Source organism: Populus euphratica, unplaced genomic scaffold (assembly GCF_000495115.2).
Source record: "Populus euphratica unplaced genomic scaffold, PopEup_1.0 scaffold194.1, whole genome shotgun sequence".
NCBI classification, from domain to species: Eukaryota; Viridiplantae; Streptophyta; class Magnoliopsida; order Malpighiales; family Salicaceae; genus Populus; species Populus euphratica.
Genome location: NW_011500072.1, coordinates 65648 through 83607, shown reverse-complemented (window position 1 = coordinate 83607; position 17960 = coordinate 65648). Strand labels below are relative to the sequence as shown.

At 32.6% G+C, this 17960-nt stretch overlaps 2 protein-coding genes across 2 annotated transcripts; one reads left to right on the top strand and one right to left on the bottom strand.

The window, feature by feature from the left end:
• The first annotated feature begins 2906 nt into the window (after positions 1-2906).
• On the top strand, positions 2907-8037 carry LOC105108494 (Tetratricopeptide repeat (TPR)-like superfamily protein). The gene is made up of 5 exons (XM_011002818.1): positions 2907-4587; positions 5022-5206; positions 5311-5481; positions 6541-6993; positions 7368-8037. Exons 1-5 carry the CDS (start codon positions 3102-3104, stop codon positions 7797-7799), a joined length of 2727 nt encoding a protein of 908 aa, XP_011001120.1. The 5' UTR covers positions 2907-3101; the 3' UTR covers positions 7800-8037.
• A 1105-nt stretch (positions 8038-9142) lies between these two features.
• Positions 9143-10694, bottom strand: LOC105108493 (uncharacterized). Its single transcript, XM_011002816.1, has 2 exons — positions 10050-10694; positions 9143-9633 (listed from the first exon to the last, which is right to left on the bottom strand). The coding sequence occupies exons 1-2, from the start codon at positions 10663-10665 to the stop codon at positions 9245-9247; spliced, it is 1005 nt and encodes a 334-aa protein (XP_011001118.1). The 5' UTR covers positions 10666-10694; the 3' UTR covers positions 9143-9244.
• Between the last annotated feature and the right edge of the window lie 7266 nt (positions 10695-17960).

Below are 17960 nucleotides of genomic sequence, written 5' to 3'. Positions count from 1 at the left end.
TTGATCAAGAATACATATATAGTTAGGGGACTTATTTGAAAGATTGGCATAATAATTTTGTTTTGTGATTTTTGAGGAAGAGGGAGGGAAGGGTTGCGTGTGGGATGTTATAATATCATGACTGCTTACGGCATCTACGTGTAGCAGTTGAGATGACCAGAAAAGAAAGAAGCCCAGAGATAAAAGGAGAGACGGGGTCCGTTACGCTCTGTGAGTGAGTTCATCACGTGTTCCTATGCTTTTTCCACCGTTAGATTTTCTGTGCGCCTGTGATTGATGATAAGATCCTGATCATTTTGATTGAAGGGCCTCTTGGGTTTCTAAGGCTTGTGGGCCCATATGAATGATTTTTCTGTGAGAGAATTCGAAGCCCGTTTTGTACTATTCTTGACTTAAAGTCCATCAATACCACTAGATAAATAAATAAATAAATCAAAGGTTCAAACCCTTTTAGTTTTTTCTCTTAAACTAAATAACAGATTGAAAAGTTTTCACAAAATAATAAATTTTTATAGTATAGAAAGTTCAAATTAGGGTTTTAATTTTCATACAGGCATGTATTGCTCTTGATTTAGTGTGCATATTCGATCAATTACTTATCTTTTTAATTATTTTACCTTTTTTTGATTTAGTTAATACACATTCACAATAATTATGGTCTTGTTCGTTTTTATATTTTAAAAATAAATTTTTTTTAAATTAAATTTTTATTTATTTATTTATTTAAATGAATTTTTTGAATATTTTCAAGCAATTTTAATATACTAATATTAAAAATAATTTTTTAAAATAAAAAAATTATTTTAATGCTATTTTATTTTAAATAAAAAAACATTTTAAAAAGTATTTTAATATTCTACTCATGAAATCATAATTTAATCCCTTCAGTTTCAAAAAAATCCTGTTTAATCTCTTTATTCATATCAGTCAATAATTTATTTTGTTTTGTTAATTTATCCTTATTAAAATGCAAAATTTCCGCGTAATTTTTTTTTTATATATTTTTCTCTTGTTTTTGGCAAGTGATTTCACAATAAAAAAAAGGATGGTTAAAGGATTAATTAACTAGCGAAACTTTGAAGGTTGTACGGAGAGTAGTAATGAGATACTTATTTTGCTCTCGAAAAATAAAACCAAAAAACATGATATTAGGAGTAATCTCGCGGAGATTCATCTATTTATCGTTATCAAATTTAAAAAAGGTAATTATATCAAATAATGATTATATTCTTTTATATATATATATATATGTTTATAATGATTATATTCTTTTATATATATATATGTTTGTATACGGGGTGTTTTTATCCTTTTCTTTCTTAAATACAATAAATAACTTACATGTCCTTGAAAATAAAATATTCTACAACTTGCCTTAATCAACATTTTATCAATATTATGAGTTTAGAGATAATTTTATATTAATATATATAAAAATTATTTTAAAAACAATTATTGATATATACAGTGACAGATACGGGAACTGGCAGGGACCCGGCCGCTGCAGGGAATTGTTTTCCCAGCCCCGTCCCTTGTAAATATTTTAAAAATTTAACTTGTCCTCTTAATTTTTCTTTCTTAATCTGCCCCTGGATACATGTATTGACGTGTTAGCACACTTGTGCTTTTCAAGTAGTGCTTGCAAGATCATTTAATGATAATATATTGTTTTTTATGGGAATGCTTGAATCAACATAATTTTTTTTCGATGATGAATGTCGATATAGATTGTTTAATTTGGTGTTTGTAATTTTTTTTTACTTTTTTTTTTAGTTTTTGTGTTTGTCATTTTAAAATTTTAAACTAGACCTTCAAATTATTATTTCTTTGGATTTGGTTCTTCTTCCTTTAGTTTATATTTATTTTATTTAGAATAATTTTTAAAATAAAAATTAACTTTTAATTTCACCCCCTTTAATTTTTTTATATTTTAAAATTAATCTATGTTTTTTTTATTGTTATTTTTTTATTTTATATAAATTTTATAATTGATTTTTTTACAATTATATTCTCTTTAGTTTTTTTTTTATATCAAATTTAATCCTTATTATTTCAATTGCTATTTTTTCACTTTTAAATTTTTTTAAAATTTATTTTTATTTTTTAAAATTAAATTAATTTTGAATTATGTTTTTTAATTAAACTCAAATCTAAAATTTCAAAAGTTAATAGTTTTAAATATTAATTAATATTAGAAAATTCATTCGAGTTCTTTTTATTTTTTTTAACTTATATTTTTATAGTTTAAGATATTAGCTTTTATTCAATTATAAATTTGAGTTTTGTTATTTTTTTCTATATAATTTTTTATCTATTTTAAAAATAACTCGGGTAATCTTGATTTTTTTTATCTATTATTATTTCTTAAATTTATTTTGATTGATTTTTTAAATTAAATTTTTTTATATTTTATTATTTAATATCAGATTAATTTTATTTTATTTTTATTTTTTGTCATTCTATATTTGATTGTTTTATAATCAAGCTTTATATTTTTATTTAATTCTCTTTTATTGACAATATTTTTTTAATTTTTTATTGTTGTATATAATTATTTGATTAAATAAAAAATTATCATAAAACACAAAGTTAATAAAAAAAAAATATAACTCATATTACAAAATTAAATATTTTAATTTTACTTATTTTTAAATAAATATTAATTTAATTAATTAAATGTACATATTTTGATTTTTAATAAATATTTTTTATTTAAAAATATATTAAAAAAATGAATATTTATTTATTTTTACTGAAAAAGATTGTTTAATCAACTCAGTTGAAACAACTAGTTAAAAAAATTAAAGGAACTTAATTATTTAATTATTAAAAAGACAAGGAAATAAGTCACAATAAACTCAGATTATTAAATTAATTTAGAAAATATAAATAATTCTTCAAACAAGCCATAAAAAAAAAAAAAACCCTCAATGAATTTGATTTCCTGCTAACAGTGAAGGCAGCGAGTCGATCCGCTGCTCTCTTTACCACCTGCGAAATCTCTCCACTCTGTAAGTCTCCTCCTCCTCCTCCTCCTCCTTTTTCAGGCTCGAATCTGAGGTTTTTTTAAAACCCTAAATCCTTAAAAACCCAAAACCAGAATGTCGATTTCCAAAGAACTGTACCCTTCTCAAGATGATCTTCTCTACGAAGAAGAAATCTTGAGAAACCCTTTTTCTTTGAAGCTCTGGTGGCGCTATTTGATTGCTCGAAGAGAATCCCCTTTCAAGAAACGCTTCATAATTTATGAACGAGCTCTCAAAGCGTTGCCTGGAAGCTACAAGCTCTGGCATGCTTATTTGGTTGAGCGGCTCGATATAGTTCGGAATTTGCCCATTACTCATCCTCAGTTTGAAACTCTTAATAACACTTTTGAGAGGGCTTTGGTTACCATGCATAAGATGCCTCGGATCTGGATTATGTATTTGCAGAGTTTGATTCGTCAGAAGTTAGTGACGAGGGCGAGGAGGGCTTTTGATAGGGCTCTCTGTGCGTTGCCTGTTACACAGCACGATAGGATTTGGGAGTTGTATTTGAGTTTTGTGAGTCAAGAGGGTTTTCCTATTGAGACCTCTCTTAGGGTTTATAGGAGGTATTTGATGTATGACCCGAGTCATATTGAAGATTTTATTGAGTTTTTGTTGAATTCTGGGCTTTGGCAAGAGGCTGCAGAGAGGTTGGCGTCGGTCTTGAATGATGATCAGTTTTATTCAATTAAGGGGAAGACCAAGCATAGCTTGTGGCTTGAGTTGTGTGATTTGATGACTAGGCATGCGAAGGAGGTTTCAGGGTTAAACGTGGATGCAATTATTAGGGGTGGGATTAGGAAGTTTACAGATGAGGTTGGGAGGCTGTGGACTTCGCTTGCTGATTATTATATCAGGAGGGAATTGTTTGAGAAGGCAAGGGATATTTTTGAGGAGGGGATGACTACTGTGGTTACTGTTAGGGATTTCAGTGTTATTTTCGACGCTTACTCACAATTTGAAGAGAGTATGGTTGCTATCAAGATGGAGAAAATGGATTTGAGCGACGATGAGGAAAATGAGGTTGAAGAGAATGGTATCGAGTTGGATGAGGATGTTCGGTTGGATTGGAGTTCCAAGTTTGAGAAGAAGTTGCTTAATGGCTTTTGGTTAGATGATGACAATGACGTGGATTTGATGCTAGCACGTCTGGAGTATTTAATGGATAGAAGACCAGAATTGGCAAACAGTGTGCTTCTTCGACAAAATCCACATAATGTGGAGCAGTGGCATAGGAGGGTCAAGCTATTTGAGGGTAATCCAACGAAGCAAATTCTGACGTATACTGAAGCTGTGAGGACGGTGGATCCAATGAAAGCAGTGGGGAAGCCTCATACTTTGTGGGTTGCATTTGCAAAATTGTATGAGGATCACAATGATCTTGTCAATGCAAGGGTAATTTTTGACAAGGCAGTGCAAGTGAACTACAAGACTGTTGATAATTTGGCAAGTGTATGGTGTGAGTGGGCTGAAATGGAAATTAGACACAGGAATTTCAAAGGTGCGCTTGAGCTGTTGAGACGGGCCACTGCAGAACCATCAGTTGAGGTCAAACGGAGAGGTACTTTAAAGCCTCCCTCATTTACTGGCCATCCTTATATATTGTATTTTGCTTTTATGGTGGCATGTTAATTTTGTTGTTTGGCAGCAGCAAATACTGAAATTGGAGGGTAACATGTTCTTCGTTATCATAACAATTTCAAACTTAGTTTAATTAATGAAAGCTTTTGGAAACAAACATACAATAATTCTAAGCAGTCCCAAAACGTACAAAACCGTAACTTATTGCATGAATAATGTTTATGAGGTATCTTAATCCTTCTCTAGTCATAGAGCTTCTGGAGTTGGGTCGAAAATTTTTAAATGAATATAATCATTTGACAAATTGTGGCATGAATTCAGTCATTGTATTGGTTGATCTGTGGATAGCCTCTATCTGGAGAATCAAAATCAGGTGCTAACCTCTTAGTCTTGGTTTTTGTTATCAACTTGCAGTGGCTGCTGATGGGGATGAACCAGTTCAGATAAAGGTTCACAAGTCCTTGAGACTCTGGGCTTTTTATGTTGATTTGGAGGAGGGCCTGGGTACCTTGGAGTCCACTCGAGCAGTGTATGAACGGATACTGGACCTGCGCATAGCCACCCCACAAATCATCATCAATTATGCCTGGCTTCTAGAGGTATGGACATTCCTTCGATAATTGCTATCATGGAACATACTTTCCTTTAATTGTTACCTTTACTGGCTGGAATGGACAAATGTTAACTGTACTGGCTTATACAGGAACATAAATATTTTGAAGATGCATTCAAGGTATATGAAAGGGGAGTCAAGATATTCAAGTATCCTCATGTGAAAGACATTTGGGTCACATATCTCTCAAAGTTCGTAAAGAGATACGGCAAGACAAAACTAGAGCGGGCGAGGGAGTTGTTTGAACATGCTATTGAAATGGTATTCACTTTATTTTTTTCCTCTCAGTTCTTGTTTGGTTGTTTCAGCTATTGAAATGTTGTCCGCTATCACATATTTCTGCTCTTATATAAATTCTGATGAGTCTTGCTGTAAATGGGGCTGGCTAGTTTCCACTTATCGCTCAAGCTCTGAGTCCTTATCCTTTGTTGCTGCAACCTTAAACCATTACTGGTTTGTGGGGTCGTCATACATTTTCACATTGCTTGTATGGCTGAAATATCTCTGCAGTGTTAGCCTTGCTTCATTTCCTTGCTATCATGTTGATTCTGTTGCGAATTGTTCTGTTGCTGGTTTATACCTTCTTGCTCATGATTTTGGGACTGCAGGTGACTCTGCTTTGTCCCTCAGATATTTAGACGTAGATCTGTTATGCTTCTGCTTATGCTGTAACTGTAACTTCTGCTACGATTTGGTTTAGCTCTAATGTGCTCCTTTTCTCCACCTTGCTGCTAATTTAGTGGCCTGGCATCTTTATCTAGTATATAGATTTATCGGGGAAAAAAGCCTAGCATTTTCGAGGATTGACTGTCCAAGAGTTTTTCACTGATGAAGTGTGTTTCCTACTGTTTCTCAATTTGCTTTTGTTTTTTTCTAAGCTTTAGCAGCTCGTAGTGTTGCTTATCTTACTATTTCCAATTTTTTGGGTTTTAGCAGAGATTATCACTTGTCATCTCTTTACAACTAGACCAAATCACTGCAAATGTCACAAACCTACAAAGATTCTTCCCATCATTCTTCTCGCTGAAACCCAAAGCCAGATCAATTTGTGAACACCATCCACCTTTTATAGCTACCCGTATATTCTCCAGGTTCTCCTTTTATGTTAACCATGTAGAAGTCACAGGTTCTTATGGACATATGCATTGCATGTTGTGATCCTGTGACCTGCCTTGTATTTGAACTCAATCTTGCTAAATGCAGTATTGTTTATTGTTCCACGACTCGGTGATGCTAAATGTATTTGAACTGGAACTGTTTTGCTAATATGTTTTGAACTTTTGATGCTTACTTTTTGTGTAATTTTCTTGTGCAAATCAGGCTCCTGCCGACTCGGTGAAACCGTTGTATCTTCAATATGCAAAGCTAGAAGAGGACTATGGTTTGGCAAAGCGAGCCATGAAGGTATACGACCAAGCAACCAAGGCTGTTCCAAACAATGAAAAACTGAGCATGTACGAAATTTATATTGCTCGTGCAGCTGAGATATTTGGTGTTCCAAAAACAAGGGAAATATATGAGCAAGCAATAGAGTCTGGCCTTCCAGACAAAGATGTGAAGACAATGTGCTTGAAGTATGCTGACTTAGAGAAGAACCTTGGAGAAATTGACCGTGCACGTGGCATATATGTATTTGCATCCCAATTTGCTGATCCACGATCTGATTTGGATTTCTGGAACCAGTGGCATGAGTTTGAGGTTCAACATGGAAATGAAGATACCTTCAGAGAAATGTTGCGTATTAAACGAAGTGTGTCTGCAAGCTATAGCCAGGTTTGTTTATTATTTTTTTCACAGGCCTGTTCCTTTTAAAAGGAGTTATTACTGTGCTAAGAGAGCAGCTTGGTTTGTTTTTTCTATAAAAAAGTCAAAATAATAGTTAAATCACTTGCCTTTCCATCATCTCTTGTTCTTATCAAGCTTTCAATGCTAATTTTTAGATCTCTTTATAGATTCTGCAATTAGCTGCCCATTGTACTACCTAGTGTCTCATGGTCGTGATTGCCTGAAACCTAAGTGGATATCATTATGCATGTACCGAGGATTCTCAGTCTTGGTTATATTCAGAGTGTTATCTTTATTACTGCATTATTTTGAAGGTTTGAGTTTGGATTTACAACTTCTGACTCTCGTTTTTGCTGTTGCAGACACATTTTATTCTTCCGGAGTATTTGATGCAGAAGGATCAGAGACTGAACATTGATGATGCCAAAGACAAATTGAAACAGGCTGGGCTCCCTGAAGATGAAATGGCCGCTCTGGAGAGGCAATTAGCTCCTGCAATCAATAAAACCACTGCTAGAGACAGCAGCAGGACAGTGGGCTTTGTGAGTGCTGGAGTGCAGTCTCAGTCGGATGGAGGGATGCAGGTTACTGCAAACCAGGAAGACATTGAGCTTCCAGAAGAGAGTGACTCTGAAGACGATGAAAAAGTTGAAATTGCACAGAAGGATGTTCCCTCTGCTGTGTTTGGTGGACTGGCTGGGAAGAGGGAAGAGCCTGAGAAAGATGATGCAAAGGATGGTGGCAGTCGTCTTGGTGCCCTCGAGAGGATTAAGAGACTAAAACGGGGAGGATGAACACTGGTGAAATTTTGAAGAACTATATTTTTGACTAACTGCCGTTGAGACTTGTTTCTTGTCCCCTTGTATCACAAATTGTTCATCGAGTCTTTAGACGTGTATATTTCCATCGAAGTTATGTAGCATTCAGCTTTTTTCTTTATTTTCACAAATTGTGTTATTTTCATACATGTCCTCTACATTCCTCTAACCGAATTGTATGAGCAGGCTAGGGTGAAATCATGCATAGACCTTCTGCAATTTGTTTAGCATGATCAAGGCACGAGAATTGAGAGGCAATTCTCTGATTACACCAGTCCTAAGAACATGATCAAGGCATGTTATTGAAAATTTTGTAATTGGGGATTTAGGTAAAAGATAAAAGTGACTTGTTCCATATTTATTTTTTACTATCTTGTTCGAATATTGCATCTGTGTACTTTGTTAATTATAATTCTTTGGATGGATGCCTAGGTAAAACAATTATAATCTTATCGACCAGTTACCATAAGCTTCAAGGAGGTCATTAATGCAAGTGTCAGCCAGAATTTCAGACTCCCTCTCATCATCATGCTGTTGGATTGCAACACGCCAAGTTATTGAAACACCAGGTAAAAAGAAGAAGGGCTTCTTCTTTCTTCCTTCCTTTATTTTTTCTTTCTTTTTTTTACATTTTTTTTCAATAAATCCCATTACATTATCTGGATGCCCATGAATGTTTGCCCTCGGCCTTTTGGCTACTACTTTCCAGATAGTTTAGCAGGATGCTTTTAAGCATTAGAAAATATAAAAAGGAAGAACATGTCCGTAGCATGGTGTAATTTAGTTTATTTTATAATTACCCATGATGCTTTAAAAATTATTGTTTATATTCTAAATTTTATATGGGTGTCATTAAATAAATAAATAATATAATTATTTACAAACTTACTATTATTTCTTATGATTATAAGATTTTTATATTAAATATTACAAGTTACTAGGTGGGGATGATGTGCATTTGGACGCTATTGTTAACCGATGGATGGCCTTCTTTCGGATACAATTCCTCTATTTGCAAGCCTCCCTCTTTTCATGCATTCAATTCCTCCCGTCCTCGTGTTTTTTTTAGTAAAAAATTTCAAGTTTTCTTTTGATTTTGTTCTTTGATCGAGTATGATCTTAAGATGTAAATTTTTAAGTTTCTAATATATTATTCACGAGATAATTTTATCTTTTTATTAAATTTAAAAATTGGTTTTGATCTAAAATGTAAATTCTAATTATTTAAAGTATGGCGGATAAGATGATAAACATAATTTTATTTAAATTATATTCTTCCTTTTTTCCCCACCCCATCTGTTCATGGAACCTATCCTAATAAAAAGACACCAAATTGCTTTATTAGCTTCAAAACTTAATTTTAATTTAATCAAAACACACAATTAACTTAAAACCTAATTAAGGACGCCCTCCATGGCTATTCATCTCCTTCTATTGATATTGAATGACCCTTGCCTTTGCATCCTCATCTCCTCATTGAACTTGTTAATGAAGGCCTCAGCTCGCTGGTTCAACTCATCTGGACTCAGTGAAGGTTCTTTCCTTAATTTCCCAGAAGCAGGAGATGATGAGCTGACAGGTGGCAGCTGATAATTGGTTCTGCCATCAAACGTCTCTGACTTTTTCACCGCATGTGGATCCATACGACTTGTGCTAAATTGACTGCCATGATTCTCCCACGTGTCCACGGGCGTCTGTGGTTTCTTCAAGTGTCTTGTTAACGGCATTGCACGATCCTCCGTTATCCTTTTCCATATGGTATCCAACGTCTCGTTTGGTTGTGGCTTTCCCACCCTTAACGCCCTTCCACCTGAAAATACACAGCGTCGTTAAACTGTTGTGACCGTTTTGACCTTCCTACTAAGCTTCTATTACACGCTCATACCATAAAACATTCATGTCATCCAAGGACTTTTTTGGAGTTTCGTAAAGGAGCGTCAATTACATGCCAATCTTGAACTTATTGTTTTTGTCTTGCAAAAAGATCGAATCAATTAAACGTTGAAATAACAAAAACGACGGCGTACAAGGGCAAAATTCAAATTTCATTTTGGCACAAAGAAAAAAGATGTGAAAACGGCGCCGGAAAAAACCCAGGTTGACGCCGACCAGTTAGCTTTTTGGACATGAAAAAATGAATAGTGTGGGTCGTGAAATCTGGCCGGAGAATAAAAACCAAAAACAAGAAAAAAAGGCTTGATGAAAAGAATGATGGATATATAGTACCTTCAGGACGAGCTTTAACAACGTTCCCATGACCGAACCTAGAAGAAACCAGGGGTTTCCCTGCCGGAGAAAGATTCTCCAGCAACAAAAGATTATTCTCAGACGAATCATTCCTCTTTATCGGCGACACCCACGTGGACGTGGATATCACAAAATCACCAGCCACTCCATTTTCCCTATCCTCTAACACCATACACTTATCCTTGATAACTTCTTCTTCTTCTTCTTCTTCTTCTTCTTCTTCTACTCTGTCCTGATAAACAGTCAGAGCCCTCGATTTCAGGGCTCCATCAAACCGAGTCTTCGCGGTTGAAATCTTCATCCCATGAAAATAATCATCCATTGGGATTTTCTCAATATGATCATGAGTAGTGGTACTATAGGTGTCGTGGTTGCGGTCGAAACGTGAGGAAGCAACGATGATAATGATGATGCAGTTTATGATAACATAAAGATAAGGAGGTTTAAGCCAAGACATTAGAGAGCTCCATAGAAGAGCAGCTTGATTTACAAAAGAACCATGCACTAATGCAACAAAGACTTTCAAATACAAAAACAAGAATAACACACTAGTTGAAATCAATACAACTTTTAAGGAAAGTGAAAGAGAACCCATGTTTGTTTCCGGGGTTTAAACCTTAAAATCCTTACCTTGGCTTAGATTTCAAGGATTTGAAGAGGAGAGAAAGATTGTGTTGAGAAATAGGAGGTAGTAGTGTGTGGATGTGTTAAGAGAGGTTCTGGGGAAATGCTGGATATATATAGAGACTATAGAGAGGGGGGAAATGACGGTTGTGAAATCTGGAACGTTGGATTTGGTGGGGTTTGGAGGGTTGAGATTTGCGGTTTGGGGTGGTGTATTCTTGTGCGAGGGAGGGGGGAGGAGTTTGCTCCTCATGATGCTTTTTTAGAACGTCCATGGTGACCCACATGATGGGAAAAAATTATTAAATTAGAGAAGAATGATAAATTAGTACTAAAAGAAATAGTTGATGGGTTGTGAATTATATATATATATATATATATGGTGAGTGTGACATGTGAAGTGGTGCCATTGGGATACATTATATAGAGTTTGATTTCAGAATTTACCATAATAATTATCTCCAAGTTAAAATTAGTGTCAGGTTTCTTGAAAAAGAAAAGAAGAATAATGGGGTGTAATTTTTTTTTATTTTATAAAAAATAAAATAATATTATTTTAAAAAAAATCAAAGAGTTTTTAATTGGGTTATATTAAATCAATTTTCCTTTTATTTTTATTGAAATCTTGTCTAATCTAAGCTCTAAATTTCCTCAATTATAGATTAATCTATCAAGTCAGATTATATTTTAATTGAATTTTTTTTAAATTAACGAGGTTATATGTCAACTCATATTTTTAATCGGATTATATTAGATAAATTCTTTAAATCTCAAATCTACCCCACCACAGTTCATGTTTTAAAATACTAATCTAGTCATGAAATACTTCATGATAAATGATAGTGATATCTCAATATTTATCACATTAATTATAAGTTTGAATATAGAACCTTTAAGGAAAAATCCAAATATATATATATATATATATTGGAAGCTTTGTTGCTGTAGGGCCATAGCAGCGATTTAACACTGAAAATACTGCAAGAAGGTGGGAATCAAAAAGCTCTAATTAATCTGCTTATTCAGAGTTCATCATTAAATATTATTGCTCAAGTGATAAAGATTGTTATATAATAAATCTTAGCCTTCCTGGTGCCACAATCATTTCCATATCATAAGCCTTCAGATTTTATGAAGGGAACGTGAGCATTATGCATGGCAGGCGGAAAATTCCATCCCCATTTAATTATATTCGAAACACTTATTATTCGAAATTAAAATATATAATAAATAGAAGAGATGATATTTAGATTCAAGAATTCCCCTTGTTTGGTCAAACACTTTATGATATTTAATTCTTAATTTCACATACCATATAGATATTTGACTGTTAATCATGTCTTATCTTCAAGCTCAATATTCTATAACCTCATAAATATTTTTGACTCTTTACATGACACTTGCCTTCGATGGACACAAGACACGAGGTTGGTCTACTAGTTTAAAACTCTCTAAATTAATATCTTTTGAATCATGAAAAAATATTAACTCACCCAGAGATATTATTTAAATCTTAAATTTAACTTGGGACTCAATAAAAATATTATTTAATTAAGGTTGTTAATTTATCGAGGTGATAGGTTATTAAGAATTGATTATGTTTCATGGTATGTATTTAATCAACAATGGCTATGTATTAATCCATCGATCTCGCAAACAATTTCCCAACAAATACATCATCATCTTCATTAATTATAATCAGTTTAGGGATAAATAAACATGTATTATGGCAGTAAAAAATGACACTGCAACCTCTTCAAAAAAAAACAAGCACTGCACATAATTCAAATTTATTTTCTTAATCATGATCCTATATATACAGTATGCAGATTTTCTCCACACTGTACGTGAATGCGAGGGCCATTCATGTACAAGTCTCTAGCTAGAAGTAAACTCAGCCAACAATATCTGACCTAAACCCACCATTAAAAGATGAATGGGAGCACACAGACGTATGATTAAGGTGGTTTAAGCTGTACGATGGATAAAAATCTTAATCAAATCACGAGTTAAGCAATAACCTACACGAACACCTGTTTATGTAACCTCCAGACCAAGCAAAAAGATGCATAGGAAGCCATTGATGGTGTCGATCGAGTTTGTGCCCTTGGCCATGTATATGTGTTTTCCTATTGTTGCATGCCAACTAATTAAGCCCTAGCTAGCTGGCTAGAAGAGACATTTTAACATATAATCTTGGTGATCATGACAAGCACCTTTGGCCATTGAACAGCTTTAGTTGCGAATATCGTCGTCGGCAGTACTGTGATCATTCCACGTAATTTTCCTTGTAGAAGACAAGATTGTTATAACGAGTTGCTTGACAATTAAGAAAAAGAAAACGAAGGTAGACAATGATGAGATATATGGTGTGTACGTATTTCGAAATTTATATTATTTATTTATCGGTGCAACAGGACTATCCACCTGGCCTCATCTTGTGTTTAATATATAATAATAAAAAGAATGGAGATAGTAAAATCTTGATCATTAAAAGCTCAATACTTTATAAATTAAATTATAGAGTAAGGTTTCGACATGATTTTTTATTATAAATCGACACCATGTTCTTTTCCTGTACAATATTAATTAAGGGATAATGGCACAACTCCCGTATTAATATAACGCATTTAAGAAAATAATTTGTTTTTTGGGAAACTGATATCAAGTATTTTAAACTCATAAAATCACAGAAAAAGCAAAGAATTATTTAAATTTAAAGGAGTCCTGATGTATTGAACATAATAATATCAAATATTCAAATATCCTAATTTTGGCTTATTTGTTCTACTCAATCCATCGTGGTTTGTTTATCTACCGTTGTATTCTTCATTGTCTATCGTTTTGATATTTATGCAAATTCTTAAAACTATCTCTATCTTGAAGATTAATGTAGAAATCCAAGAGAGTTGCAATTAATCGAATAAATGAAAATAAAATAAATTAAAAATTATATTTTTGTGCATATGATTAATCTAAAAAATGTACAATAATTCTAGAAAAACCTTAAAATTGTGGATAAACAAGAAGAGGGCAGCATCACCGGATTGGACATTTACATGTAAACAGAATCTCAATAACGTTTTTCTTTGAAGTGTGAAAGAAACGTATCCTGTCGAGCACAAGAAGAAAGGTAGCTACAGACAAAGATATCTACATCAAGCCCTCTTTCTCCACAGAGCGGAAGTGAAGTAACTATCTGTGAGTTAATGAACATGTAGGTCCACGGAAAGATCAGATAGTTAATGTTTGATCTGTTCACCAAACTAACAGTCACCTTTCATTTCCCAATTTTGTTTTTACTATTTTTTAAAATTAAAAATTAAAAAAATTAGATGAGATAATATAATTTTTATATATTAGGATTGAATTACATGATATTCAAACTTATTGCTTTTACTAATCACAGCAATTTAAAAAAATTCATGAAATAAGCTGCATATTAGAAATGAAAAGAGAGAAAAGAGAAGAATAACAATGAATTTAAATATCGTGTTTTATAATCGTGAAATATATATAAATTATTCCATTTCAATATATATATATATATTAAAAGCTTGCAATTTGTTTTTTTTTTAATCAGAATTTATAGTTCTCTTACATTCTCCATGCATTATATAAATTGTCATGTTCGTAGAAGACGATATTTTTGGTTAATATTTATGTATGTATATTCTATTTTGAATCATATGCATGGAAGATTAGGCCAATTTGATTTATATATAAAACAAAATAGATATGTAGAAAATAAAGAGGATGAGAGATGGTGTTGCTGTTAAATGAAACATTACTCTAGTTTATTGATGTAGGCAAAAACACAATAAGAAAAAAATAGTTATAAAAAAATAAATTGAATTAAGTTAAAATACAAAGAACTCTAAAATTTTATTTTATTTTAAAAATAAAGATCTGACCAAATCTTCCTTCAAAAGAGGTTTGCAATATCTTTTATAGGCTAGACGAACCGACCTAGATTAGAAAAAAAAAATTAAAAATCTTAACATATAAAGAAAATGAATACAAAACTAAAAAATAAACAATAATTTCAAAAATAACTAAGAGAATTAGCAAAATTAGTTTGAACAACAACTTCTGGGTTCAATTTTAGAAGATTCAACAATCCAATAAAAAAACATATTTCTTGTTATCACCATTTTAATCCAATATCATTACCTAGTTAGAACAACTGTATGTTCTTCTAAATTTAAAACTGTTCCCTAATCCAAGAAAACATTTATTAAGCTTTCCAAATAATCTGTTAATTTAAAGCAAATCCTTATATAACTCCTTGGACCCCCTTTATTTCTACAAACCAGAATACATCCCTTATTTCAATGGTTAGTGGCCTTCTTCTTCAAGAAACCTCAAATCAATGTTTACACGTTACCTAAGAATCGGACGGTGGCACTACAGAAAAAGAAAAAAAAAAGTCATTTGGGACTTTTTGATGACATATTTTGGTGAAAAAAAGAGCTCAGGAATCGAAGTTTATGTCGATTTTCACTATGCATCTCAAAATGTGATGCCCATAACCATTCAATCTCATGGTAATTATCATTAATTAATTGTTAAGTTTCCACTTAATTAGGCAAAGGTCATCATTTGTGCTCTAAGAAAATATCATCCAGTCAACATGAGAGAAAAAAGTTATCATAATCTCGACCTCACATTCGCATCATCATGATCGGTTGGGGTAAGCATAAAACAAGATTGACAATTAATTAAATAATAAAATATATTATACATTATACGTTTCTGTAGCACTCTCCATCAAGAAACCTAATCATAACATATAAGACTGGCATATTAATTTATTGTAAAAGACCGATGGAGTCATCGTTGAGAAGAATATATTGACTTAAGTTCATGGAAAATATGAAATCCATGCATGTGTTTACACGTTACTGGCTCTGCGATGCTCTTGTTGCATTACAGAAAGGTAACCTTCTTAATTACATCAGTCGTTTTTTAAGACTAATCTATGAGCCACTCGTTTATTAGCACAGTTGAGGGCACTTGATGTTGCCCCACTTGCCCAGCATGCATCTGCTTAGCACTTGCAACGAAGTTTCAGCCTCTTGGATTAGACATATACATATAGTAATCGACAACGACCATTCCAAAACAGCTTGAGCTTGCATGGTTTGGGTAATGATCTGATTCTGTTTATAGTCTTACTTTTTAGGGCTTGAATTAATCTCAGGAAACTATCATGGAATATTGTTTTTTCTGTATGAATACATTAATTTGGAGTGAATTAGTGTTATGTTTAAGAACTAGGTGTTGCTTGATGATGATCTTTCAAATTAGGTAGAGCAGGTATGGCTTAAGCAACAATCACAATTCTAAATAATAATAAAAAAACATGGAGGAGGATATTCTTATGAATCCATTAGTTTGGAGTGAATTTTATGCTTAAAACCGAACTAGCAACAAGATGATACTTATTTGGTACTGTGATGAATAATATTTTTTAATAAAAAATTATACCATATTAATATTTTTTATATTTATAATATTAGTACATCAAAACTATAAAAAATAATATTTAAAAAATATTAATTTAATAATTTTCAAACAAAAAACTATTTGAAAAACAAAAGTTATCACGGATTTTTTTATATTCACAATTTTTTTTAATAGTTTAGAGTGAATTTTTATATTTAAAACCTAAATAGCGACAATATAATGATAATGATTGATGCTAACACAATATGCTCGTTTGAATAAATTATCCAATAGCTGGAATAATAAAATTATTGATTTAGTGTGTGTATAGTATTGTGTGGTGTGTAATGTTTTTTAATTATGAATTATATCAAAATAATAGTTTTTTATATTTTTATATTAATACATCAAAACTAGGTTTTTTTTTAGAGCCACAAATCTATTTGATAAAGTAAGAAGAATAAGATCCACAAATTTACACTTGAAGTGGATCCAAAATGCCATTAAACAGGCATGACATTGCCGTGTGAATAAGCTGAAGAGGCATTAAATGGTCGAAACATCAAGTGGGGGAGAGCAAGTCTCTGTCTTCAAATGGATGGGGTTGACTAGCTTGTAAAATCATACTAGATAAAGACAAAAAGGATGATGTTTTAACTAACAGACCACCATCCTCTTATGGTTAATCGAGGATTAGTCTTGTCTCAAAAAGTGTAGTGACTTTTTCTTTATATATAAAAAATGGAGGATAATCGAGCTTGAGTCTTGAAACATCCTACAAACATCCAATTGTAAATCTATCAGCTTTCAAATCTAATTGAAACCCATATTACACCTCAATCGTGGACGGTGGAGGGTGATCTCTAAAGGTTAAATTAACACAGTGAAGGGTCTTATAGTTTAAGCAAAAACAATATATTTTTGATGCATTATCTCAGCCAGAACACTTTCTTATGTAACTGGGTATTAATCCCCATGAATGGAGGAGAATCAGTACGATGATGATCCGTTTAAGAAAAAAAAAAATGAAGATAATTGGTCAAAATCAATGACGTTATAGAGAAAGAATTGGATAAGGAAACGGTTTGGTACTTTTCAAAGGTAAACTCCAAAATCTGTGTCGGAGCACCGCCCATTTCTCAAGCGGATGCCAGATGTGAGCCTTAGTTCCTGTGGGAGGATCTTCCTAGTTGTTCCCATGGAAATTGTTTGCTTTTACCTTTTTCTTTCTCCCAATATTCTATAGAAATAAATTATTCTTTTGGTGAACTATAGTGAAGGGACAGATCCCCCTTCAACAGCAGTTCTAGAGAACTTCTACATGTTATATAGGATCAAGTCCTAGGTTTCTCTTAAGATTAGGTTACCTAATACTGTGGAAGATTAGTTGAAGATTTGATTAGCTATGAGAAATATAAGAAATTCTAACAAAAAGGAGAGACACTTTGCAAAGATATTTAATGGTGGATTCAGATATAAAGAAGAAGGAAGTGCTGCTTTCGTGTGCTTATGCACACACTACTAAAAACAGGTGCTATTAGCATCTGAATTTAGCAATGGATAATTCCGTTGCTAAATTCTGCAACAGATCTGCAACAGATTACATATATATTATTTTTTTAATATTAGCAACGGATTTTAGCAACGGAAAATCCGTTGCAAACTTTACGTTGAATTTATCAACGGATTTTCTGTTAATAATTAAAAAAATAATTATTTAAATTTTAATATAAAACCAAAATTACGAACATCGTTGATTATACTTACTAGGATAAAATCTCAACCGTTTGTTTTTTGCTGGCTTTGGTAAATCTACAT